Genomic DNA, 13,244 nt, shown 5'->3' with positions numbered 1-13,244 from the left:
ACCTTCCAGCTGCTACACAGACAGCCGCTGCCGCGATGTGTTATGACACCTCAGAGAGCAGCTGATACACACATCTAATACAGTCAAACCCTTTGCTGTGTATCCTGGGTACAATTACAACCCTAGTATGTGCCCGTGGTTCGAAATGCCCTGAAATAGCGAATGTGTCTGTTTCTCTTTACCTCCACTTTGGAAAGCATTCGTCCACGCATCACCCTCTCAGAGAGTATGGTTCAGCTCTTCTATTTATGTCACATCCGGAGAGCACTCCCATCTTCGCGACACTACCTCCCTGGCAGTTATTTGCTAAATGCCCAGTTTATGGGTGTATTTCTAGCTCCTAGTGTAGTAACAGGCAAATAACAATAAGCATTCAACAAATATCCATTGAATAAATGAATACTGTGAAACCATATGAAACACTAACTCCGAATGTTAAATGGACAAAAAGTAACATTGGCTAGGTTAACATGACAGGGATAAATAAAAGATTGATCTTCTTTAAACCCTTTGTGAGTAGTCATGACTTTTAAGTCTTTCTGGCAAAAAGTTCTGTTTCCCAAAATCACAGACTAAGCTGTTGATGGCACCGGTAACCATCGATGATGAAAACAATGTTAGTACGCAACACAAGGCATCATTTTACCAGGCAAGTGTTGTTCCTGTCCCGTAATAAGGGCATCTAGTTAATAATTTAAAATATTATGTAAAAGCTCCTATTTCAATGCCTCACAAGGTGAGCTTCTCTTAGCCTCTTAGAGGAAACCAAACCAAAGGATTCTGAAACTTTTACATTTTAATGCTAGAATTAGACCATCATTCAAAAATCTCCTTCTGATTTACTGTTAATGACATATCAAGTGTTTAGAAAGTACTACAAACGAGACTGAGAAGTACCTATATCCGTTTTACTACTGTCTATAAAATATAAACTTTGGGGAGGAATATGTTATGAAACAAGTACATACAGTACCCTTATGTTAGCTTTACGTATTTGAAAATTTCATGCCTACAATTTTAAATTCCCAAGAAAAATGCCAAATGACCCATTGTCCTCCCATGTCTGGAATTTAACAGTGAGTAGCAAGCAAAAAATTAGCAGTCAAAATATAAGATAATAATGTACTGAAAGGAAGAACTTATGTAACAGACCATTGACCTTTTTCTAGTATTAAAAAAACAACATCCTGGAAAGGCAGTTTGGTGGCTGAGATAAGGCAAAAGCTGGGAGAAGGTATGTATTCAGAAGCCAAGGTCCAGATAAGGGTTTCACCAGTCAGGGCACACAGACAACTTACAGTAATTCAATCTCTGATTTACATTTAGTCAGCAAGCTGACATTCTTCAGATGGTAATTTCAAGAATCAAAACCATGTGAAAGATGATGCCTGAAAATCCTTGCATTCCACCTTGAAACCACACTAGAATGAAGTGAAAAACATGTTTTTCGTGGGGGATTTGTTGGTTTTTGATTTGGGTTTTTTTGTTTGTTTTTTGCTGTTATTATACTTCTGGTTGTTTTTGTAACTACATTAGTGGTCACTTTGATTTCTCCTTTAATTAAATGTACAGGTAGCCAAGCACAATGTCCACTTGTTGAGTGAAAGTAAAACAAAACAACAGGTAGGGTATTTGCTATAGTAATCATAAAGCTGATACGAACAGCACACACCACGTGCCAGGCACTGTTCTAAGCATTTTACAAGTGTGAATTCATTTCCGCCTCCCAGCACCTTACGGGGAAGGTATTATTACTGTTCCTATTTCAGTGAGAAAACTGAGGAAGAAAGAAGCTAAGTAACTTGCCCACCATCCCATGGACAGGAAGTGGAGAAGCCAGAATTCAAACCCAGGCAGTCCAGAACCCAGACACGTGGGTACTGTAGCTTATCTTGCCAATGTAAATACTCTTTGCATTAGTTCAGAAAAGCTCCGCTGAACCTCAAAAACAAAGCTGTCAGGACTCCCAGGACCCCGTGTATTTCTGGTGAAAAAAATCAGTCTCTCGTTAGCAGTAAGTCTTTCGGTCAGTACCTCTCTTTTCATTTCTTTAAAAGGAATAATGTCATTTATTTCAGCAGAGAAATGAATGCAGAGTGTTATTCAGTGTTCATTTACGTAAACATCTCATTTGCTTTCCTTTGCTCTTAAAATCACTGCATTCCAAAATGTAAATACTTTTTTTAATTTTTAAATAGGAGGATCAAATAAAATAAATCATTAATATGGTAGAATATACATGTTAGTATATTAATTACCTTTATATTTTTTAAATAATAAAACAGCCAGTGTAGCTCAGTTGGTTGGAGCATTGTCTCAAACACCAAAAGTTGGCGGGAGGGTTCAATTCCCCATCAGGGTACATACTGGGTTTCTGATTTTGATCCCCGGAAGAGGCACATGAGGAAGGCAACCAACTGATATTTCTCTCTCTCTCATGCTCTCTAAAATCAATAAATTAATAATAATAATAATAATAATAATAATGAAATAAATTAAATCCTTCTGTATTTTGGAATATCAACATATGCATTATAAAACTAATTCCCAAGAAACATATTCAGGAAAAGTATTCTGTGCCAGCATTACCTCTATTTAAATGTATTGAATTAAAAATGAATAACTAGGAGGAAAATACAATGGGGAGAACTCCCACCTATTTCTGTGTGTTATATGTATGTATGTTCTGGGTGTATGTTATATATTCCTCCTATTACTAGTTGCCGATTAATCCAGAACCACAATCCATGAACAAAATCAGGACTTATATGGGGAGGAAATATAATGTGCATCACGATGTGGGCTGGGAGACATTTCCAAGCCCTTCTAGACACAGCCTTGATCGAAAGCTATGGATGTGATATGAAGCATCCCTCCCCCAGAACTTTAAGATAACTGTTTAATCACACATCCTTGACCAAGAAGTTACAGTCTTCACCACGTCTACTATTAAATTAGCATTGTGGTTCTTATGTTGATACAGAATTTTTAATGACACTTGCCTTCTTTAATAATCATGAATTCTGTTGTACAGAATGAGGGCATTTTAATGACCACTCACAGGAACTCTACTTGAAGAAGGATGCCGTCACGTTTGATTTCCCACCAGGGCAACATGGATACACTTTTCTTAAAGATAAACTTGGGCCAGGATCATTTTACAGAGGTGTTGTTTTGCTGAGCAGCAAACCGCTCCTCATCCTTTAAGTCCGAGCACCCATCTAAAACTACCAGTTTCCTAGGGTCCAAATAAACGACAACACACTGATTAAATCTATAGCTAATTCACAATGTATTACAACTCGGGACAGATTGATTAATGCAATAGTACTCTTTAACAGAAGTCTAAAAAAGCTTTCTCGTCACAAATGCCCCAAGGAAGGCTGCATTAACAACAGAGGGATGAACCAGCTTTTCCCACAGGATCCATAGCACAGTTTAACTCTTAATCTCATCAGGTGCACTAATAGTTTATCTAAGTCCTGGCTTTCAACTGCGTAACCATCTATCATCCTACGGAAAATCTTTACTAATTAAAAAAAAATTGAGGTTGAACTATTCTAGTGGAAATCAATATTCAGCATCTGAGCTATGAGTCAAACGTGATAGATTAATCAGTGGAACAATGTGCAAAACAAAAAAAGAATGAGGAAAACAAAGAGCTTTATTTCCTAAACTCTACACTGAATGCAAATTTTATTTAAAAATTTTTTTTACATTGGAATTTACAATATCTCTGGGTAGCTCATTTACTCATATTCTTTTAACCTAAGAAAATGATAACAAGGAAGACATTAAATTTTTCCATAGCTTAATTTGAACACATTTAAAATAAGGAAATTATAGGCCAAATAATATCTAAGGTAACAAATATATCTAATTCTATGCTATTGTAAAACCTAAAAGGACAAACAGTAAAACTAATATTTCCATTGGGCTTTTTAAAATAGTTAAGAATTATTACATAAATGATCTTATACCCAACCATAAAAAAATGTATAGATCAATTACAGGAATCTAAAAAGTCACTTCTCAACTTTCCAGTGTGGCCAAAATAATTTTCAAAGAGCATTTTTCTCTTTGTACATCTCATTCTAGTCCAAGCTTTAATATTACATTTTTACTCCCACTTGAAAAAAATCTAAATGTCAGTGGTCCCAAATAGGAAGTTGGGTATGTCTGTCTTTCACTGAGCTCATGATGCAAGCAACACAGAGAAACTAGAACAAAGCAAAGAATAACGGTTTCCAGTTAACACATTCAGCAGTGATTCTGGATGTTGACCACAAAAAGCATGCTGGTCAAGGGAAATGTCATCAGGGAGGTGGTCAGACTTCCTTATTAAGGAAGTAGGTGTTTTCCTGTGTCCAGGCGAGTGGGAGGTCTGCAGGCCTCAGCAGTGTCACAAAGTAACCAATGTGACAGGAATGAAGATGAGCAGAAATAGATTAATAATCCTCTTCAGGTCCACACCAGAGTCCCTTTTATGAGTATGTTTCTTTTAGGTTCTCATTGCTGCATCTTCTTGTGATTTAGAATAAACTCCTTATATGTACATACATACCTCTAAACTAGTTGATATAAGGAATTTATATGTGCTAATTCTACTAATTCAACATTAGAATTAGGCTTTGATTGAAGCATACAGAATGGTTATAAGAAAATCTCAACATGGAATAGAGTAGAAACAGGATTTCTGTTTGCAATCCACCTTTCATATGGCCATTTGGGATCTTTGATTGTGCCAGGTGTCATCTTTTTCCTCCTGTGTGACCCTCATAGCACCAGAATGACTGCATGCATTCAGGAGACAGCCCCATCTGCTCTTTACACTAATGGTGACATCCAGCTGAAAGAATTTATGAAATTTTTAAAGGAAAATATTTAGACCTCTAATCACCTTGATTCTGAAGCAGTGTCCTGTCTAGTGCAACAGGAAACAAGGAATGTCATTAGCACAGAGAAAGAGACATATGTCCAAAACCAGGATTTAGAATAAAAAGGCATTCCCATAAGTCACTAATGCATAAATAAGGTTATTTCAATAATGAACCAAAATGAGTGATTATACGATTTTTGTCAGTGAATATGAGACCTACAGAGAACCAAAACAGTATACGAAGCATTTCATCAACAAAATCCTATTTTCCCATTGAAAAGTTTGATAAGTAGAAGGAATGACTATCATTTTACTTTTGACAAATGAACTTCAATACAAATCACTCTTAATTATAGGTTTAAAGGCTGAGAAGCAACAATGAGTGACAAGATGCTTGTTGATAGGAAAAGACATGTTACATTTGATAAGTGGATATTATATAAATATACTGAATCATCATAAGACGATTATAGTTTATCTACCAAACAGTGAAATAACATTACATCTAAAAAATTGATTTGAAGTAAGGTAAAACAAAACATACACTATTCCCTTTCCTTTACCATTTTAATGCTGTGAAAATGAACCTACTGATCCATAAACCATGACATTAAAAATATCTGGGCTCCTTTTTCTCAGCCTGCTTAAAAACAGTAACCTGACATGTTTTGAATAATGCAGAAGAGTGCCTAGAGAAGAATGCCTCGTCTGAATTTCAAATTTCAACTTAATATGCCGTCTACAAAGTAGTATCTGTTAACCTATATGCTCACCTACTCTATACCTTACTTTACGGCGCATATTTGGATGCATATTTGGAGACCTATTCTACAAAGCTAGTAAGATATGAGGTCACCAAGTGAAAAGAAAACTGCACTTCACAGTGTAATTGTGAGCCTGCTCCCCTCGATGTCCTGCGTGGTTCCGGACATCATGGTAACCGCGTACGTACAATACTCCCTCTGAAAGTAGTGACAAGGGGATACCGCGAGTTCAGAAACCACTGGATTAAAACCAGGCTCTTGAATGTCCTCCTTCCTAGGAAATACATACAAAAGTAGTTCAAGTAAGGGGACATGATGTGTGCAACCCATTCATAAATGGCATAGAATAAAAAATGTATGTACAGTTGCATGTATATATTCGTATGTAAATGGAAAGAGAATGGTAAAGCAACTGGGGCAAACAGTAAAGACAGATGAATCTGGGTCAAGAGTTAGCAGGAGTTCTCCATAATTTTTGTAACTTTTCTGCAAATTTAAAATGATTTCCAAGTACAAATTTAAAAAGCACTCTCTTCAAAATTGTAGCTGGTAAATGTATGTCTAAGTGATGTATTCGGTGAAATAACCCTATTAAGAGTTAATTCTGTCCAACATTTTTATTACTGCATAGACAGTCATCAATAATGCATAAAATATACAACTAAAGGCATAAATAATAATATCCAGGACAGTCCTCTTTAAAAGCCAAAAAAAAAACTATGAAAAAACCCACATGTCCATCAGCAAAAAATGGATCAATACAATATTAAATGGAATACCATACAGCAATATAAATGAATAAACTAAAGTGCACATAAAAACAGAATAAATGTCACAAACTAAAATTCATGAAAGAAGCCAGATATAAAAGAATTTATACTGTATCATTCCATTTAAATAAAGTTCAAAACCAGGCAAAACTAAGCTATGGTACGTGCAGTCAGGACCGGAGTACTATTTGGGTGGGAAAACGGGAGAAGCTGCAGGGCTGCTGGTAGCATCACATTTAATGACGAGGCGGCAGTTACAGGGAATGTTCATTCTGATCAACCAAATGGTTACTTTTTAATAAAACATATTTTCATAAAAAAAATGTGTCTTTTTAGCCTACTGATTCTATGCTGTAAAATTATTAAAAAGTATACAAAAGTATAGAAAAAGGGGCTTTCTAATTTTCAGAATTTCTCAGAGCCAAGAATACATGACAAAGTACAAAAAAAAAATAGCAAAATTTTGAATGATCCTACAAATTTAAAAGTTCTCCTCATATTTAAATGTAGCAATTTGAATAAGATGACAACAAAAAGGTGACATTTTTCAGTGCAAAATGAACATAGAGTTGCCCTCTGGACTTCAATATCCTTCTACTAAAATAAGATATAGAGGACCAGGGGAAGCTATGAGAGAGAAGAATATACACACTAAAGCAGAAACTACTAAGGATGAACACATAACCTTATATTAAGCAGCATAAATTCAGAGAAACGTTCAGATTCAAAATTTCATTAATCATCTATGTTGGAGTGAAAAATATTGACACGCATGAACAAAAGATACTCAGAGATAATTCAAGGAATAGTCTAATTTCACTAGTCATTGAGGGTTACCTAGTTACATGTTAACTTTGGGGATTTCTTAAGTCTAAAGAAAAGGAGGCCAAAAGCATACACAGGATGAGCGGGTGGCTGACAGCATGCATCCCTGTCCTTGAGTGCAAGAATTGCCAATTATCAAACCACGCCCAACAACTCAAATGTCCATCATCAAGAGAGTAGATAAACTGTGATGCATTAAATGGAATACTATACAGCAGTAAAAATGAATGAGCCAAGCCACATATGAAAACAGGAATGAATCAATTCATAAACTTCTAAGCCAACAACAATCCCTTGAAAATTCCCAGCTTAACCCATCTCTTCCCAAAGGCAGGAACACCCCACTAAGAATATGAATGATCAGCAAGAGTTCATAATTTCAATTTTTTAAAAAGGCAGTTTTCTAAAATCACTATATCTAATTTTGTGTAGCTATAAGAGCAAAGAATAAAACTCAAGGGGCTAGTCATTTTCAATATTGGGAACCAGAACAAAGTCAAATGTCTTCAAAATTCAAGAGATCTCTTATGCCATCTGAAAATGTTGCTATCAACAAGATCCTGTACCCATTGTGTGACTTACACTGAGATTCAGAGAAGTAAGTCTATGGTGTTAAAAAATCAAAGAAATGTCTAGGAAATATTCTATATACTTAAAAATAAAGATATAGTATATCCATCACTTCAATAGAGTTGTTTAAATCTGTGGCTTTTAAGTTCTGTAAGATATGTCCAGAGAGCCTGAGAGAAAAGGGCATGACCAGGGGAGGTTCAGTTAGCATGTGTTAGCACCAGGTCTTGTTCCAAACAGGAACAAAGGTTAGACTCTGGGGCTCAAGGCAAAGAAATATACAAATAGCCCGAAAATAATAATAATTTTAAAGTAAGATTATCATGTACTCAAAAAGCTGGTTTTAAAAGTTTCGAAACACCGGTTTTAGAAGTGTTCTTAGTAAAATGAAGTGGAATGAAAACCAACGTGTTAGAAACAGATTAGAGCAAGCACAACATAAGGATGCACAAATGCCACTCCAAAATGAGCCACTCCTTAGTAACGTATCAGTATGTCACTGCAGAAAATTTTGCTTTGCAAACAGAGGACACTGGTCTCACCTGATTTCATTTTCATACTGTGGGGACAGTCTACCTGAACTCTGGTAAAAGCTTTTCAGGAAAGAGGGGGCAGTGAAGGAAGGGGCAGAGAAGGAAGTGTGCAGACTTGGAAGGCTGGAGGAAGAATTATTCTCCTTGTGCATGCGCCGGGCAGATGGAAGGATGCTGAGTACAGAAAACACAGCAAATTTGTCTTAATGTATATTGTGGCAAAGTCTTCATTCACTATGACAAAGTATATACACAGGTTCTTGTTATTAATTCAATCTTTCCGTTAAAGACTCAGGGCTGGATCTCATATGGGGGAAAAAGAGGGAGCATTCAGTTCTCTCTACTTAAAAGTATGACCCCGTTTCACCTTCCACCAAATGAATTCCTCCTCATCTGTGTAGTATGTGCTTGTCACTAACAATTTCTTAATAATTTTAGGACAAAAAGTGTTTGTTTTTACGTGCAAAGGATACTTCATGGGGGGAAAAATAGGAAAGCACAAATAATTACAGGAAACAAGTTTCAGAAGAAAAAAACAAGGATCGGTAGTTCAAAGACTTAACCATTTTAGAGACATAAACTCTTAAAATTTTAAGAACAACATGTTTCGTTGTTGGAATCATCATAACAACTTTGGCCTAACAAACATTAATGTCCATATTCTTTCTTGCAGCCATGGTTTTATCTGAATCCCTAAATCTCCAGCATAGCTCTTTTTATTTTTAGATTTTTTCCCCCAGCAACTTTTTACAATGATACAAATAGCATCTTTTTATACTGATAGAAATTATTTGAGCTTATACATTATAAAATGTGGAAATCATAAGGAAGAATAGAGACATCATTATAATTTAAAATAATATTTTTAATTCTTAAAAATAATTTTCCTGGGGGGAAAAAAGAGATTTACTGCCCAGGTAAATATAAATAAAGTGATCATTAAAAATATTGATAAGAATGTAAAATTTAACCTCTTTTTTTACTTTGGGTTCTGGTTTATTTTTTGTTTTTTGTTTTTTTTTCTCCAACTGGGATCTCTATCAGACCCTGTTTCCTGTACCAAACTCATGGGGAAAGAAGAAAAACAAAATTAGTCCTAGGATATAAATTCTGTTTTGTGTGACACAGTAAGAAGTATAAAAATTCTACTATTCCAGATTTACTCCCTTTATTATTTATTATTAAATGCCAACAATTTCATTGAGTTATGTTTAAATACCATGTAAAATAATTCCTAATGACTACTTCCTGTTAATTATGCTGTGTGTATTCTTTATAGACGTCACGTTATTCTAGATAAAACTTTAAAGAATTTCCTTATTTGGCTTTAATTATGAAATAAAATATAGCCATTTTTGGTCTCATATGAGGATAATTTAGGTGATTTTTTTTGTTAACCCTTGTTGTAGGCTAACAGGAAGTCCTACTGCTATGTTATTTTCAAATCTGCTGACTTTGTTTCAGTAAGTGATCAAGGAGACACTGATAACATGTGCTGTCAGCAAGTTATTCAAGCAAAACCACATGTACAATATCTTGCTTCCTCTATTTTTTCTGGGGGAAAAAAAATTTCTATCCAAAATGCTTTAACTCAGCTCTTTGGGTATGCCTTAAATCTTGCCTTGTTTCCCTTAGTAACTGCGGTTTTTATAACTCAATTTATCTTTATGGTCTTTCTGAAAACTAAGTGTAGGCTACATGCTGTAATCACTCCACAGTGATTACAACAGGGAGGAAGGGAAACTTCCATTCCGGACAGAGGTCCGGGCTCACCTGCACTGCTCGCTGGAGCTCTGCCTCAGAAGAGGGGAGCGCACATTGTGAGCCCTCCCATCCTGCAAATTCAGCTTCCTCTTCGTGCTTGAAGGTGGGTGGCTGAACGTGTGTGCCCGTCTTCGAAACTGCGGGGAGTCCGAGTCCTCTTCAGGGAACGTCTGCCAAGCTGAGGACAGTGGGGAGGCCGGCGGTGTCCCTGGTGGAGAGTCCCCTGGTGAGTAGTCCTGAAAAGCAAGCAGATGCGAGGGCTTTCTTTCCTACATGGGTCATGGAAGACCCGCTCAGACCCCAGCTCAGAAGTGACAGGGTGCCTCTTCTTCCTTCTGACTCATGACAAAACCGGTATTTTTCTTTTTCCCCCTCAATGGATGCTGAAGGCTAATCAGTATCGCCACAGCTCATTTCTTCTGATAAGCAGCTGTGAGACAGCATCCGTCAAGATAGGCCAGAAAGCGAAAGGGATGATAAGGAAAGGTATTCTTTCCCCAACACTTTGTGGTAAAATGCTGTTGCTACTGTGCTTTTCTCATTGTTGCCAGAAAGATGAAAAGAGATCATGAGCAAAAGAGGGCGGAGTCTGTGTTTACGTCTCTACCGATTTCTGTGACATATCGGTTGCATGCTTCCTGTTCACTGTCAAAACAACATCACAACATTTAAGTGTCCAAGTCTGATGGCAAAGCTTCAGGAAAGTAAAATAAAGCCCGTTAAGTATCTTCCTTCACTATGGATGTTTCCATCCAACTGCATGTTCCCTGATGTAATATTTTTTAATAGACGTGAAAAACAGGAAATGAATGAAAAGTGACTTATGCTGGAATGCATCTCATATTGCATGCATAGACATCATAAATCTTTCAACTTACACAGGTATGCTGTTTATACTTTCCAGAACAATCACCACTGTAGAAATGTTTAGCTTAATAAACATAGGTTAGGGCTAAAACGACTCACAGCTGAGCTAAGTCCTCAATTTTATCAACAGATAGTTTAATAAAAATATTTTAATATTTTTTTTCATTAAAAAATTGGTAGCATATGCCTCAGGTTACATGTTGCATGATACAGGAAACAGGAAACCAAACCTACTGAGAACTGTCTGAGATAAAGAATGTAATGTTGCAGTTAAAATGGTTAAAAATTGGGGGGTGGGAATAACATGGGGAGAAAACAAAAGATAAAAAGATCACTGGACAAGTATGGTAATTACATGGCTCATTTTCTATGGCTTTAGAGCAAGTTGCGCAAATACTGTCCTCCAAAGCATACGAACTCCAAATAGTGAGCAGCCTGACAGAGCAGAGCTAGTCTGCAAGGGATGTGTTCCTTCTCCATGAAAAAGCTTCAGCTGAAGAAAAGCAACATACTCATATCCAGAATCTCCTTATTTAGAATAATAATGCCTCATATATTTATTTTTTTTAAATAATAAACAAACCCTGACTGGAGTTGCTCAGTGATTAGAGCTTCAATTCTCAGACTGAAGGGTCTTGGGTTCGATTCCTGGTCAAGGGCACATACCTGGGTTGCAGGTTCAATCCTAGGCCCCAGTTGGGGAGCACGTAGGGGCAACCAATGGATGCATCTCTCTCAGGTCAATGTTTCTCTCTCTCTCTCCCCCTCCCTACCTCTCTTCTACTATCTCAAAAAAATAAAAAAATAAAAAATATATATATATATATATCTTTGGATAAGGATTAACAACAACAAAAGTCATAAATGATTCAGAACAAAATAACTAAGCACGCAAATTACCATTATCAATGTTGGTTTGTGCCAAATCCCAATTAGAAGGAAAAGGGGGGGGGGGCCTCTGCTTATATACCTTCTCTGAAGCAAGACTATTGGTCCGTTCAAAGCTGTCCATACTTCCAAGTCGACCTCTCATTCTGTTAGCTCCCTAAGTGAAAAAGAAGAACATTACATCATTCATATGGCTTGAATTTGTACTTTAAAACTACTATAAAAAGCCGTTGGCTCTTTATGTTAGCATTAAATTGATCCCTTTTGCAGTTCACTCAATTTTCTTGGCAGTATTAACAGCCATTCCAGCACAGTAAACACAGCCATTCGCAATCTATATCCATTATTCCTAACTCAGCCATTACATTACTAGATACTCAGATCTAGCATTTTGGAGATATTTTGGTCACAAGGTTAAACATCATTCTTCCACATGATCAGGAGATACCCAGAACATCAGTGAGAGCCCCATTAACTTTGTGTCTCCTGTAGATAAACACAAGTGTAGATGGTACAGCGCAGCTAACCACAACACAGTTTAACACATACAACCTCCCTACAACCAAGATTGCAAGCACCGTAATTCACATCGCAGGGTTATAATAAACACAGGTTAAGAAGAGAAATCTGCATCCTAAAATGTACGGATTTAAGCTTCCTTCATTATTCCATAATGCAAAACAAACTCAATAAAGCATTTCTCTTGAAAAAGACTAAATAATAGTCCACTTCAATACTGGTGATGATTGGGTCTTAGTTTTTTTTCACGTAGTCCTTTGGTATGGTACTCATGGACGAGCTAAGAAAGAGACACCTAAGAGGTGGGTTCATATACAGGATAGGGCAAAAGTGGGTTTACAATTGTGAAGACTCAAAACAGTTTATTCTTGTATTATTATTTATTAATTATTGTATTACTTTCCATAAGAACAACTGTAAACCTACTTTTGCCCCACCCTGTATTTCTTTTACTTTATTTATTGGTATTTTTTATTTAAATTTATTTTTGTTACAGATGTTTCTCCCTTTTCCCCCATTGACACCCTCCTCCCAATCCCACCCCTTCCTTCCCCCAGCCACAAACAACATTGTTGTCTATGTCCACTGGTTATGCTTACATGCATAAGTTCTTTGGTTTATCTCTTCCCTCCTCCCCGTCCCTCCTCCGAGATTTGTCAGTCTGAACCATACTCCTTTCTGTGTCTCTGGGTCTATTTTGTTCATCAGCCTATTTTGTTCATTATGTTCACAAATAAGTGAGACCATTTGATACTTGTCTTTCTCTGACAGGCTTATTTCAATTAGCATAATACTCTCCAGGTCCCTCCACGTCATCTCAAAGGATAGAGATCTTTCTTTCTTACAGCTGCATAGTGTTTCATTG

The 13,244-nt window shown here is 36.6% G+C and overlaps 1 protein-coding gene across 2 annotated transcripts in view; it reads right to left on the bottom strand.

Annotated features, from left to right (window-relative positions):
* Positions 1-13,244, bottom strand: part of TBC1D4 (TBC1 domain family member 4) — a 98,079-nt gene that overhangs the window by 28,973 nt on the left and 55,862 nt on the right. For both annotated transcript variants that reach the window (XM_036250134.1, XM_036250135.1), the window contains exons 9-11: positions 11,943-12,017; positions 10,115-10,341; positions 8,351-8,515 (exon numbers count right to left, since the gene is read on the bottom strand). In XM_036250134.1, the coding sequence (XP_036106027.1) occupies positions 8,351-8,515; positions 10,115-10,341; positions 11,943-12,017 (467 nt within the window). The remainder of the gene's footprint in view (positions 1-8,350; positions 8,516-10,114; positions 10,342-11,942; positions 12,018-13,244) is intronic.

Source organism: Molossus molossus, unplaced genomic scaffold, assembly GCF_014108415.1.
Source record: "Molossus molossus isolate mMolMol1 unplaced genomic scaffold, mMolMol1.p scaffold_m16_p_9, whole genome shotgun sequence".
NCBI lineage: Eukaryota > Metazoa > Chordata > Mammalia > Chiroptera > Molossidae > Molossus > Molossus molossus.
Note: the sequence above shows the minus strand (reverse complement) of the source record. Positions and strands in the feature narration are given on the sequence as shown.